At 41.0% G+C, this 14,668-nt stretch overlaps 2 protein-coding genes across 2 annotated transcripts; one reads left to right on the top strand and one right to left on the bottom strand.

Annotated features, from left to right (window-relative positions):
• Positions 1-611: 611 nt before the first annotated feature.
• Positions 612-4,225, bottom strand: chmp1b (charged multivesicular body protein 1B). Its single transcript, XM_013265081.2, has 8 exons — positions 4,047-4,225; positions 2,492-2,589; positions 2,254-2,400; positions 2,085-2,153; positions 1,893-2,000; positions 1,753-1,796; positions 1,492-1,564; positions 612-1,330 (listed from the first exon to the last, which is right to left on the bottom strand). The coding sequence occupies exons 1-8, from the start codon at positions 4,060-4,062 to the stop codon at positions 1,286-1,288; spliced, it is 600 nt and encodes a 199-aa protein (XP_013120535.1). The 5' UTR covers positions 4,063-4,225; the 3' UTR covers positions 612-1,285.
• On the top strand, positions 4,150-13,291 carry LOC100690689 (uncharacterized). The gene is made up of 2 exons (XM_005471977.4): positions 4,150-4,914; positions 7,396-13,291. The coding sequence occupies exon 2, from the start codon at positions 7,405-7,407 to the stop codon at positions 9,718-9,720; it is 2,316 nt and encodes a 771-aa protein (XP_005472034.1). The 5' UTR covers positions 4,150-4,914; positions 7,396-7,404; the 3' UTR covers positions 9,721-13,291.
• Positions 13,292-14,668: the final 1,377 nt, after the last annotated feature.

The raw sequence follows: 14,668 nt of genomic DNA, 5'->3' as shown, positions 1-14,668 counted from the left end.
CAGCAATGACCAAATCTGTAAGAATAAAGAATTAAATAAACTGGAACATTAAATTTTTCAAATATACTGATCTGATCTTAACTACAGAAACTCATTACGCTCGTTCATGTAACACCAATGCACACAAATCTCTTGACATCTCTCAATAGCCATCTAAAGAGATTTTTCTTGTAGAGCCATTTTAAAGTGTTTTTTTCTGATCGTATCTGCATACAGTCCAAGTGAATATTCAAAAATAGAATGATTACTGAAGGGGACAACAGACAGAGCAGCTAATTTGGACCACTTGTCTCTTTTAAGAGGAAAATTAAAGACTTGACTGGAAAGAAGAGGAAATCTGCATATGGAAATCTCTCACAAAAGCAAGTCGAGACACTTCACCCACACCTGAGAAAACAGGTGTCATCCTTTACATATTTGTAATGTACTCAGTTTTTTTTTTTTTTTTTGTGGCAAAATAATTGGAAAGATTACCACTGGAAATTGCTTTTACGAGTATCTGCAGCAGTCACAAAGCGTGTGCATACTTTTTAAAGTGGGCATTTCACTAAAATGAAATATTCATAGTTAACAAAAGGAGGATGAATTGGTTTAATTAAAAAGCACAGAGATAAAAGTGTTATAAAATTTTATTATTTGCTTACTGTTTATTTTCAGAACCCCTTTTCCAAATAATCAGCAAGATTATTGAAGACCAGAAAAACAAAACAAAAACAAAATCTCAGGCTAATCTTTCAGGAACCTCACACAAATACAATAAAAAATAAATCAACAGAAGAAGTCAGTTCACTGATAACTGGGGGAGGTCTTCCACTCTTTGATGTCAAGAAGACAGAAAGAAATGCATAAATGTTGTCTGCAATCATGCAATCACAAACAAAAAATTGAATTCTATCCTCCAAAAATGTAATCATTTCACCACAACTATATGAAATTGGCCTATAAATACAGGGTACTAACTGTCAAACTCCCACATCACATTCATGGACTTCTTAAACATACATATTTAACAATAATCATAAATTACTTCCACTTTATTGGTAAATATATATATTCAAGAATTACATACATTTTCCATACCAAGTAAACCACTTTAATAACGTGATGTTATCATAAACATATCACCAACATGAGGAAAAGTGATGCAATAGCCCCTCAAAGGAGACACAAGGTGTAAAAAGGAGAGAAAACATGATGGAAATAAAAAGGTGTTGGGGAGTTATATTCAGGTAGTGTACAGACGCTTTGGAGTCCTCTTCCAGCGCCATTCGGCTGCAGTCATTCTTTACATCTGATCTCTGAGTTTGGCGAGCCTTTGAGACAGTTCGTCCTTTGGATATGAGAGTGACAGAAAAGGCAGCGATTAAATGAGGATGAAGACGAGACAGTCTTTGTTTGCTGGATCCACAAAGAACTTCTTCCTGTTTTGCTTCATCTATGCAAGTTTTGCAAATGTGTGAGTAACAACTATGATTTTAAAAGCATGTGTACCTGCTCTGCAGAGGCCACGCTGGTACCCACTGATCCTGTCTGTCCTTGAGGGAGCTCCATGTTCAGATCCAACCTAAGCAAGAAGCGGACACGGGAAGTGTACACTTTAAAACCAAAATGAAAAATCTACTCTTTTATAACACCCTCTAAAACATTTGATCATATCTATGTCTCTATGTCAATGACACCAGCTGTATGAATGCAGCACATCACACACTGGCCCGTGTGATTCAGATATTTCACAAACACTGAAAATGTTACCCTGCTTCATCAGCCATTTCATGCAGCAACGACTCCACTTGATTCTGAAACACACATGACACAGCAGGTTTTAGCTTCGAGTCTTTAACGGCCTGACAGCGTGAAAGAATATAAGAATAAACCAGCACGGCGTGGGGTACCTGTGGTGTTGTGAGAGTTGTCGTGCTGCTCATCGTATCCTCCATCTGGGCTGTCTGAACATCCAGTGTCTCAAACTGGTGTTCAAATTTATCCATGAGAGCGGAAATCTGAAAACAAGCGTTGACGATGTGTTTTAATCGGTTCTTTCTTACTAAAATCATCACATTATATCCACATGTAGACTGCTGTACCTTTTCCAGATTCATACTCTTCAGTGTGGCGTCCATGCCTTTCACCACTCCAGCCATTGATTTTGTGACCTGAGATAGAAAAACACCACATCAGTCAAATAGCCACAAACAGAGCTCAAACTGAAATGTTATCTTCAGCCTCTAACTGATCTTTCTAGGACTACAGCACCTGGTTCATTGTGACTGCAGTTTGGACCCTCGCTGCCACAGCATCTACCCGAGCGCTCATCCGTAGGAAGTTCACAGACTGGTTCTTCTGTCTGATGGCGTTTTCTGCATGAATTCTTGCCACTTCCATGTTTCCTTTCTGGATGGCCTGTGAGGTGGCACACAAAAATAATGGTTCAGTAAAATCTTGAGCAGTCTTTCATGAACTGATGAATGGCTTCTGAGTCAGAGCTGCTTACCTTCTTGACTTTAGCCTTCTCTAATTTTTCCTCTTTGTCACATTTCTTGGAATTTCTTTGGAGTTCTTTGGCGGCAAACTTTAGATTGAAGAGATTTTCTGGTACAACAAGTTAAAGAAGAACAAAGCCCAAATACAAAACCCAAAGACCAAAATCTGTAAACCTGCGTCTCCTCACTTAAGTTCGGCGTAAACTAAAACTCTGTAATAATTATTGGAAAAGGAGACAGTTCATAAAGAGACATAAATATTTTAAATCTGGAGAAAACAGAGCACCAGTATCAGGAGATAGTTAGTTTTTTTTTTGTTTTGTTTTTTAACCATGATCTGATGCATTTAAACCACTACAGGAAGATAAAAATTAAATGCATCTCGTTGAATTTCAAGGTAAATAAATGATCACAAAATGTGAAATAAACCTGAAGCCGGTGCTCTGATGTCATAACTAAACAGTCCAGCAAAAAATACACTCAAACATAGATGTGCAAGCAGAAATTTGATATCAAGGAGAATATGTCTTAAACACAAGTGTTGCCAGGGTGTGTTGTTATCCAGTTCTGAGTCCTATACTTTAGTAGATGATATAAATACAAACTTAGCAGTTCAGTCAGTCTATTCTAGATAAGGATTGCGTAACTCTGACCCATATTAGTCAGACTCAGATAACAAAGGTCTGACATCATCACGTGACTTTTCAATGACGAGACATGCTACAAAAAATGGCTGTCACACCTTTGAGTCACACAACAATGGGTTTGTGTATCTATTTTTTCATCTTAACGAATCATGTGGACAAAAAGTGGAGGTGCACCAACAGACTGAAGAAACAGCATCACCACTGCATGATCTGTCCACAAGAGAACACTGACAAGTTCATTTTCCATCCTGTTTACTACCCGTGTTAGTTACAGTTCTTTTTAATAGAAGTCTATTCAAATGGATTGACTGTTAATTAAAAATACTATTAGATAATATTAGTCAGCTGGAGTTTAAAAGCCGTTATAACAATGTCAGTACAGGCCTTAAAATTCCAATGTCAGTCTGAATAAATTTTTCATTTAAAAACGTCTGACATTTGTTCTCAGGAGTTATACTGTGACAGACACGGGTTACAAAACAGGTATTTTTTGGAGTTTTCTAATAATTTGCCTATGTTTGTATAGCTCCCGGGAAAACACTGCCGCGCTGTGTTCAACAACACACATACTCCTTGTTCCTTTATTATGATTCGGAGTGCTAGCTAACACCCAAACTTCACGAGAAACTACCGCCGGCTGCTTTATTTACACCCATTAGCAGCATAAGCTTTTAAGGCCTTCAGCCCAGCTCCGTCGCCGTGTTACGACACCTATACAGACTATGTAAGGTTCAGGTTATTCGGTAAGGCATTACCTGTGTCTCCGCTCAATATCAAACATGTTCCGCGACGCTTCAGACGTCTGTCCCACATTAATCTCAGCAGTTTCGTCAAAAACACCGTGTTATGTTCGCCCGTTTAGCTCGGCGTTAACATTACACCAAGTGGCTCTCTCTCACCGCTCTTTTTAAAAGGATACTTTCCATGCTGGGCATCTTGAGGCCGTTCTTTTTAAATCCAACAGTTACACAATAAAATCAACACACAGAAAAAGTTGCTAAATATAACAAAACTTCCCAGTAAAACTTCACCTTTTCAGGTTTCGGTCCTCGTCTTCTTCCGCACTTCCTGATGTCTGATCAAAATATGGACGACGTCAGCGTCACGTGGTGACGGTATTCCATTCAGACGTCACGAAGGAGCGGCTAGCCCCCCTCCTCCACCCGAAATCTGAATGAGAATAAAAAAAATAAAAAATAAAAAAATAAAACTAACGTTAAAACACCGCAGTTTTTTCTACGAGTAAACTCCGGCTGAGCACAGTGACCGAGTGAGCACAGACTGATAAAAGTGGAGGTGGCGTTGTACCCGGCGGAGTGCCGGTGGGCGGTGAAAGCGGTTGATTGATGATTAGATTTACGGTGTGGATCACGGCTGGGAGAGAGGATGACTCACTCCGTCTGATGTGATGTTCACCCCGCAACAGCTCGGCAGTGCGGTGGCACGCCGGTAGTTCAGCCTGGCAGATCGGTGTGCTCTGCCGTTACAAGCCAAACTTTAGCAAACACTTCAGATGCGTTTGGAGGGCGCCCAGATACGTCCTTTGTTTCAAACTTGAGCGGCTGTCACTTGCAGTTAAGGAAGACACCGAGCGTCGTGATTTACCGTAAATTTCGTGACGCCTGATTGCCATGGAAACAGTGCTCCTGCGCTGAGAGGAAAGTGTCCGCGTTATAACTTCAGCTTCAGCATCAACCTTTCCAACGAGGTCGCATAAACCTGTTGGATACTTCACTGTTTTCCTTTTTCTTGTCTCTGCCCTGGCTTTACTTTCCACCACGAAGCAGGTGAGTTTTTATTTATATTTTTTAAACGCATAATTATCTCTTCTGCTGGCACAACGCAGTAAATGCACCCTTTTTTCTCCTTCCTCCAGCATATTGCTCAGTTTCAGCCAAAAAAAACCAAACAAAGAAACAAAGATTGGCCCGTTTATTTACTTACACTGTCTGTCAACTTGTCAACTAGTAGCTTCTAAATGGAGCGGAAAATCCAGATGCTGGTCACATCTGGAACTAATCTCTGATGCATTTTAAGTTCCGAAGACAACACGTTGCTCAGTGGTTGAAACATTAAAGAGCAAAATGTTGTTGATCCTAGCAGAAATGCCCACCAGCAGCCTTTTCTGTGTCCCCCACATCACGATCACCATCTGTGTGCTCAGTACTGTAGACTGGACTGTGCTTCAATCCATTCACAAGCTTTCCTGCCTAAATATTTCATGAGTTTCACAGCCATAATGCCACCGCAAGTGGTGCATTTGGTGTCGTGGTAGGGTTTTTTTTTTTTTTGCGCACAGAGAAACAATCCAGGGGAGCCAACGTGTGATGCTTCATTCAGTGGCTGTATGAGTCATATAGTCTTATCTATAAAGAAGCCAAGTGGCAGAGGAGCAGTCCTGCTGCAGGACCGAGCTGATATAACCCCTGAGATTCACTAGAGGCTGCTGTGGGCCATGCTTCCCTGTGCCCCGAGTTGCTGCCACTCACTGCATTTTGCATTGATGACCGTCAAAATACTAACACAGGATAGAGGATGCAGAAGGGTGGCCACACGCTGTGCACAGCACAGTTGATTGAGTGCTGTTTACAGTACGTCACAGGGCCGTGAAAACCATGTGAATGAAATCGGTACAATTTGCGTCTCAGTTTGCATTTTTAAAAATGGGGTTAAAACATTTTCACAGGTTTTCATTAAGCTTTAGCCACTATGCTCATATTTTATTTAATACGTTAAAATTGAACCATTCGCTTTTCTTTGATGTTTATATAAACTATATATGAGGAGCTATTGTGGAGGAGTATTACATGAAAAATATTCTTAGAACAGCACACTTTTGATTTTAATTGAATCTGACCTGAAAGTTGATGAAATTTATTTATCAAGTTATGCAGATTTAAACATTAGATTTCAAATACTACTGGTTTCATTTTGATTACCAGCTTATGCTGGTAGTATATAATAAGCTAAATGCGCCTATTTCTTAGGTACATTTACAGATACACACATAAGTGAAGCTCTTCTCTGTGGTGTGTGTTCGGTAACAGGCTAAAATCTGACATTTGTCTCTGTACAGAGTGAGTCAGCGTGCATTAATGATGACGTAGACCACCTTTCCCCCACTCTAACTCATTTCCCTTTTACCCCCTTCTTAATTTAAAGAGTTTAACAAAAACTATGTCAGATACAATTTGTTGTGACATTAAAAGACCAGGAACATTTACGCCATGCTGTATATTTGCAGAAAGATGCAGTCTGGCGTATTAACCGCAACCCTGTTTTTATTATGCATGACAACCTTTACTTGGGCACTCCCTCAGATACCTTTTGACATAGAGGTGCAAGCCAAACAGACAAATCCAGCTTGCCTTATACAGACCGACCAGGTTCTGTAGTCGCTAAGTTGAATTTCTTCCATGATTACCTGTCAGCTGCTGAATGACAGACAGGTGAGTCACCTGTAACTAGGACACGTAATCATGGAAGAAATTCAACTAACTTGATTACTGAATATTTATCCAGTGTGACCAACACGTAAAATGGTGTGAAAGGCAGCTGGCAGTGTCCATGGCTGGCAGAGAAAAAGCCCCAGTTCAGTGTGGGAGGGGTTGTAAAGTAGAAACAATGTTACATATTTGGCCTGTGCATTTGATTAGCTGATGTACATGGTGTTAGTTTTATGGTCTGTGGCAGACATTCCGTCGCGATCTTATAAGAACATATTTTTGTTGCATTTGTTGGATTACTGGGAAAATATAATTTGTTACTGTGCGTCATCAGTGGCTTATGTTTAAGCCCTCACTGTGCCACTTATTTGACTTTGCCATATGTTACGATTCTGTTGCCATCTAGTGGCAACACACCAGGCAGCTAATCACCGAGATATCCTCAATCCTCAGAGCTGCCCATTATTCCTAATGCTGAATTGCTGAATTTCAAATCCAACTAATAAACAATTAGCACATAATGCAGTCAGAGAGGAATGAGGGTGGCAAAAGACTTTAGCTCATATATGCATTTTTGCTTACTGCATTTTCGACACACAACACTTTACAGAGGAGAGAAAAACAAAGGGGCAAAAGCCAAGTCTACAAAACCTTTTTTTGCACAGTCTCTTGCAAAGGCTCAGCGCTAGTGGCTTATCCAGCTCTACGTAAAAGTGCACATTTCACAGGATATTATGCTTTCTGATCTCTTTTCCTGCTCCATGCGTTCCCTTGCCAGTGTAAGATGTTAGTCGTAATGTGATGCAAAAATCTCTTTCACAGGTGAAGACTATGGAGCTTCAAACAGAGAAGAGGTTCCACAACCTAACCCTGGAGCAAGTTCAGGCTCTTGACAAAGTTTTGACTGAGGTAATCCCTATCCATGGGCGAGGTAATTTTCCTACACTGCAGGTGAGAGCGAAAGACATAATTCGTGTAGTGAAGGACCGACTGGTCGAAAGGAACATTCAGGTTAAAGATATACGCCTCAACGGCATGACTGCCAGTCACATCCTTGTTAAAGACAACGGGCTTGGGTACAAAGACTTAGACATCATTTTTGGAGTGGAGCTTCCGAGGCAGGAAGACTTCCAAGTTATTAAGGAGGTGGTGCTGGGGAGCCTGCGAGACCTTCTCCCTTCTGGAGTTAACCGACGTAAGATCACCTGTCTGACAATGAAGGAGGCCTATGTGCAAAAGATGGTGAAAGTTTTCAATGAGCATGACAGATGGAGCCTTATCTCGCTTTCTAACAACAGGGCTAAAACTGTGGGGCTCCGATTTGTTAGTTCCCTCAGACGACAGTTTGAGTTCAGCGTGGACTCCTTCCAGATTATATTAGATCGTATGCTCGAGTCCTACTGGGGGAACGAAAGGAAACAAGAATGGAAGTTGGCACTGACTGCTGGGCCTTCATCTAAAAAGGACGATGACGGTGAAAGCAAAGGACAAGAGAAGCCGAGCATTCCTCAGGAGGTTGAACATGATATGAAAGAAGATTCTGCAGTGGCGACTAGCACAGAAAGTCCGTGCCAGGATGAAGCGGTTTCTCCACTCGAGGAAGAGCTTCATCACGAAGAGATCGAGCGTGTAGATGAAAAGCATGAGGTGCAGCAGGTGCTGGAACCGGAGAGGATAAGCTTACAACAGGAGGAAGAGGAAGTGGAGGGCATAGAGGATGTACAATCAGAGGAGGAAATTGTGTTTGAGATGTGTGAGAAAAAAGGAGAAGAGAAAGAACAGTTTGAAATCAATTATCCTGTAGTTGCATCGCCTAAAACTTTATTTTCAGATGTTGGGGATCCTCTGACGACACATGCATGTTTAACCCTACAGAGTAATGACGAAAAATACGAGGCACAAGCTTCCCAGCCTGTAGTGTGCACATCACATACAGAAAAACCAGCGCCACAGGATTTACGTCATTGTGAAGAAAACTTCAACGCAGACTCAGTAAGCTGCAGGACTGATTCTATCCCAAACGTGCAAGTTTCAAATCTTGAGTTTTCCTTTCCTCCCCCAGCTAAAAAATCTTGCAGCACATCAGCGGACATTGTGCCGGATTACTGCCCCTCACCAAAATTACAAAGAAAAATGTCACGGAAGTTGATTACAAAGCCTGAAAAATGGTCTTTACTAACCGATCTGTCAGACCTCACCACACAGCTGTTTCCACCCATAGAGCTACCAAAACAACTTCAGCCAAAACCTCCTGTGCTGGAGAGTTCTCAAGTTCACAGTTCAAACATACCAAGCTGTCAGACGGAGAACTCGGAGGGTACAGATGTACTTACAGTTCCCACACACAGTACAGTCAGTACACCGCAGGATGGGACTTGCTCCAGAGAAACTTTAGAACAAACTGTTAAGCCAAAACACTCAAAGGAGCCTCCTGATTCAGAGACTCAAAGCAACCCATGTGCAACAGCTGTGGTCTCAAAGCCTCAGGTATATGAGCATAAACCGGAGCTGGCAGACGCCATCCCAAACAGCTGTGAGTCAAGCTCATGGCTTGGGGAAGCAGGAGAGCCCACCATCACTGTTGAAGCTGAGTGCATGTACGGAGACTTTGATCAGGCTATGGATCATCTTCGAAACCGCCTCATTGCCACCCACAACCCAGAGGAGATCCGGGGTGGGGGATTGCTAAAATACAGCGACCTGTTAGTGAGGAACTTCCGGCCAGCCAGCGAGACAGAGATAAAGTCCCTGGAGCGATACATGTGCTCCCGCTTCTTCATCGACTTTCCTGACGTAGGCGAGCAGCAGCGGAAGATTGAGGCCTACTTGCAGTGCCATTTCATCGGCAGCGAGGAGACTAGCAAGTATGACTATTTGATGACCCTGCGGCGCGTGATAGATGAGAGCACGGTGTGTTTGATGGGACACGAGAGGAGGCAGACCCTCAACATGATCACAGTGCTGGCTCTAAGGGTGCTGGGCGAGCAAAACGCCATCCCCAACACGGCCAACGTTACCTGCTTCTACCAGCCGGCTCCATACATGACAGAACCCATTTACAACAGCTACTTCATCACTCAGGCCCAGCCGCCTCTGGTCTACCACCCGTACCCTTTACATGTCCACATGCAGACTGGTCTGGTGTAGCAACGTTGATGTGCCAACAGGGAGGCATGAAAGCTGCTTTCAGCATGGTGCTCTGCAAGCAGAAGCACAAATGCAAGTTTTAGCAACAAAAAACAACCACGGGCGCAGTGGTGTTTAATGTTTTGAAATCCCTCCTGCTTATGACATGAAAGGCAATGAAAGGTCAGAACTGCAAGTGGTCTGGGATCAAAGCACGTCTCCCTTTCAAGATGAACACTTTTGACAAAGGAAAGAAACGCAAGGAACCCACTTTTCAGAGAGCTTGTGAAGAGGATCGTGTTGAAGCCGAGGGACTTTATTTGTGGCAGCTTCAGCTGCGTTTCGGTGGAGCTCTGAACTGATCACCATCCCGTGATGAGAACATCATAGTGTGATACTTTCCTTATGGTTCGACATATAAACCTCTCTAACATAAAAAAAAAAAAAACCAAACAAAAAAAAAAAACAACACCTGTTGGCAACAGAAATCCTAGTTTGAGTAAAGTTTGGGTCATGGTAATTTCTCCAGGGTTAAAACTCCCATATAGGTGTTTTGTAAGTCGACAGCCTTCGTAGAGTAAAGTCAAACGTGTGGCTATAACCGTGTATTCACTGTAGAGGAATAGGACTGCGTTTACTAAAAGAAAACATTAGATGAAATCTCTTGTGGTGTTTCCATAATCTTGGTGCCAAGTTCTGTGTTTTTGTGATTGTAAACATCATTTCAGAGAGCTGAAAAGTTTAGTGCCATTAGGGACTGTGTGAACATTATTGGGTTGATAAGGGGGCCTTTGTAGAAATACACACACAAAAAAAGACCTTCTACATCAAAGCCCTTGTAAGTGTAAATCATACTCTTAGAAAAACAAGAAAGCATCAGAGTTTTTGTTTGGAAAAGACTTCTCTTTAATTATGAAATGAAAACTTTCAAGCTGGCTTCAGATTAAAGAGTTGGCACTCAAAAAAAGACAAATTTGAGTTAATTAGGACATCCGTCAATAAATATCAGGCACAATAATGTGTCATAGTTGGCAAAAACTGAGAAAAAGACTAGCATATATTTTGGGTGACAGATGGAATTTGGTTGGTAATTACCCTGTAGATTGTCATATGTTTTGGCCCGGTTATAGCTGGTCCATAATCTCCTAATGAAACACAGTGAACATCTTATCCAAGAAAAATATTGTTTCACTGAGGGTGTGACTTAATCAGATTTGATTGGCAGTGGAATAGCAACAAAAGGAAAGGTCAAACAAACAACTTTTGATGGCTGTGTTGCTAAATCCTGACAAGTAAATACACTATAACAACTTGCCAACCACTCCATATTTTACAGGAAGGTCAAAAAAGTACAACAGAGACGATATAATCTGTTAATATGTGGGTATTCATGTACAATCTCAATTTTGAAAAAGTCTGGGTAAAATGTGAATAAAAACAGAATGCAGTGATTTGCAAATCTCATAAAGCATTTATTATTCACAAAAGAACAAAGAAAATGTATCAAATTTTTATACGTTTTACGTTTTCATGAAAAATATTAACTCCTTTTGAAATTGATGGCAGCAGCACGTCTCAAAAAAGCTGAGATAGGGCCGACAAAAGACTGGAAAGTAAGTGGTGCTACAAAGGAAATCAGTATTGGATGCCCGTGATGTTCAGGCCCTCGGACAGCACTGCGCTAAACAACATGATTCTGCCATGGATATCACTGCATGAGCTCAGGAACAGTTCAGAAATCACTGTTCACTGTGCCATCTACAAATTCAGGTTAAAGCTCTGTGATGCAAACAAGAAGCCATACGTGAACATGATCCAGAAATGCCGCCATCTTTAAAATGGACTGAAGTAAAGTGGATTATCTGGTGTGTAGTCAGACAAATCAAAATGTGAAATTGTTTTTGGGAATTATGGATGCTGAATCCTCCAGACTAAAGAAGCTTGTTATAGCAGTGCTCGGTTTAGAAGCCTTCCATAAATTCAGTATGGGTAATCTGGTGTGGGGGTGCATTAGTGCCTGTGGAACTGGCACCCAGTGCTAAAAGGTATATACAGATTTTAGAGCAACATGTTCTCCCATGCAGAAGACATTTTTCAGGGAAGGCCTTGCATATTTCAACAAGACAATGCTAAGCTACTTACTGCATCTATTGCAGCAGCATGACTTCTAATAGAAGAGTCCAAGTCTGGCAGTAGTCCAAACCTTTCACCATTTAAAAAAATTTGATGCACCATAAAGTGAAAAATACGACAAAGAAGACCCCGGACTGTTGAGCAGCTAGAATCCAGTATCAGACAAGAATGGGTTCCTCTCCCAAAAGTCCAGAAGTTACTCTCCTCAGTTCCAACAGGTTTACTGGCTGTTGTGATGCTACACAGTAGTAAATGTGGCCCCGTCCCAACATTTTTTGATATGTGTTGCTGCTATCGAATTTAAAATGAGCTACGTTTCTCTTGAAATGCTACCTTTTTTCACTTTAAACGTCTGACATGTTTTCTGTGTTCTACTGTCAATAAAATATGGATTTGTGAGACTTACAGATCGTTACATTTGAGCACCTCATCGTCCACGCTATAAAAGCTAATAGATAAAAGATGTTTTCAAAGGCCTTTAATCTTTTATTTTAATACAGAGTATTTATATATAAACCCATATTATTAATGATAACAACAAGGATGGCAGAAAAATAATTTCTGAGCCCTCTTCACACCTAATAGGTTTCCTACAGTCCCTTAAAATGTTAAAACACACCTCTGCTCACAATCAGTGACAGATTTCATGTTCCTAGGATTGTAGTTGTTGTGTGTTTCTGAGTGTGTTGATATTTATTATGACATAGTGTAAAATTCTGAGCTTAGATCTGTGCCCATATAAGATTCAAATTTACCTGCGTTTTTGAACTAAATTCTCCTATTCCTTGTCAGGGAATCATCACAAACATTTTCCTTCATACGGATTTGTGACTGAGGGTTTGGCTGCCTTGTTTTTAATTTTGTTCACACAAAAGCGGAGAAATGACAGCATGTTGAATCCCTTTTCCCACAGTCGACAGGCTGAATAGACTTTGTGTTTGTATAATGTGTTGACAGCTGTTTGTTGTAGTGGACGAGGTAGATGTACGTTCTGTCGGGGTGGTGCCTGCTATTGTGTGCAAAAATGTTACTGCTCATTTTAATTATTTCAGCTGTCTTCAGTGCAGCCAGCAGTTATTGCACTTCTGTCTTTGTGTGTTTGTTCACTGTGTATGCATAGTACATGTAATCAGTATTTAAAAAAAAAAAAAAAACCTAAATCATTTAAGCACAGGTTAGGATATGTGGACTATTCACACTGAGACTGAAGCACAATGTAAATGCACTTAGATGTTGTCGAGTAATAAAGGTATTGGACATGCTCGTGACTCTCCACATAAGTATCGAACACATCTAAAGTACTCTGTGGTGCACTATGTAGTGGTTGTATCTATCTTTAGACTCTGGATTTGTTGTGTATCGTTAAGGAACTGTTATGCCAGTAGAGAAATGTCCCTGTTATGATATCTAGTTGCTCAGATTGTTGTGTTATTGTGATAATAAATCTAACACAACCTCTCTTTGTCTGGAGTCTTTTCCTTTGTGGTCAGACTTGCACTATATCAATTTTAAAAGCTGCATTAAACCTTCAGAGTAACAACCTGTTTGACACTTATCATTCTGTACCAATATTAAACCGTGTGAAAGCCTGTTTATTTCCCCTTAATTCCTTACATTTGTAAGGAAAATGCATTTTGGGGTTGAGCAGCAGAGTTGAGCATGTGGGTTGCACCCATGAAAAACTTGCTAAATCTGCTCTGCCAATGCAAAACAGCTGATTCTGTGACCAACACAACCACACTGGCTGACAAATGATGGTTAAAGAATGGGACCCCATCCCACAGCAGTGTGTGACCAAGCTGTTGACCAGCATGACGGGGAGGTGCCAGGCTGTTGTGGCTCTACATGCCAAGGCCCCTGTTGTTAAATGAATACATTTTTAAATTGCCGATATGTCTAGTTTCTTTAGACTTCAATCATTCAATCCAATAAACAGCACCAAACAAGTGTCAATAGCAGAATATGTTTTTCTTCAGCGCAGCCTCTGCTGCTCAACTCTGCTGCTCAACCCACAAATGCATTTTCCTTACAAATGTGCCACCATTTAAGGGGAAATAAACCTTCCAGTGGTGTAAGATTTCTTGCCAAGAAGTATTGTTACAACAAAGAAATGCAAAAAAACCACACTGTCCTTACTTTTTGTGCCACATTTAGAATAATTATATTCTAACTATAATTAGGCAGAGTGGTGTATGGTGGTGAAGGTCCTGGGTTCAAATCCACCAGCTGGCTGTGGTCTTTCTGTGTGGAGTTTGGGTTTTCCATCAGGTCAACTATGCAGCTACTTTCAGCTGCCCCCTTATTCACCAGGGGATGCCACAGTGGTAACTCCACATGTTTGATTGGGCAGATTTTTACGCCGGATACTCAGATTCCTCCAGGAATTGTAACTTTCCTTTGTTAGTAAAATGTGTAAACCACTACTCTATGGATCTTCTGCATGTGAGGTCTACTGGTGATTCTAAATTGAATGGCAACCCATCCCAGGACGCATCTCATTTGCCCAATGACATTTGGGTTAGGCTCCAGCCCCCACACAACTTTAATCTGCATAAACGTGGTTAAGAAAAAGGGTGGATGGATCATATAATTAGAAAAATGTCCTGAGGGATGCTACATCCTTACTCTAGGTTATGTTTTGGCACATTATTAAGACGAGGACCTATAATCAGTCTTGTGAGAGCTGATGGGTGTGTCTATAGGATTTAGGTTTTATATGAATAATTCATACTTTTCCAGGAGCACATTACCAATTTTCACAGTATTTTGGTAAGACCACCTTCAGTTGTATAATGCTGCATTTTAAAGGATGTATTTCTAATCATTACCTTATTAA

The sequence above is a fragment of the Oreochromis niloticus genome, linkage group LG10 (genome assembly GCF_001858045.2).
Source record: "Oreochromis niloticus isolate F11D_XX linkage group LG10, O_niloticus_UMD_NMBU, whole genome shotgun sequence".
In the NCBI taxonomy this organism is placed as follows: domain Eukaryota; kingdom Metazoa; phylum Chordata; class Actinopteri; order Cichliformes; family Cichlidae; genus Oreochromis; species Oreochromis niloticus.
This window is presented reverse-complemented; position numbering and strand designations above follow the sequence as displayed.

Excerpts from the sequence above, each read along its gene's own strand:
- chmp1b (XM_013265081.2), bottom strand. Across the intron at positions 2,154-2,253 it reads CTGCAGTCACAATGAACCAG|GTCACAAAATCAATGGCTGG; the intron begins GTGCTGTAGTCC and ends TTTCTATCTCAG. Across the intron at positions 1,565-1,752 it reads GAAATGGCTGATGAAGCAGG|GTTGGATCTGAACATGGAGC; the intron begins GTAACATTTTCA and ends CTTCTTGCTTAG.
- LOC100690689 (XM_005471977.4), top strand. The coding sequence starts at position 7,405 with ATGGAGCTTCAAACAGAGAAGAGGTTCCACAACCTAACCCTGGAGCAA.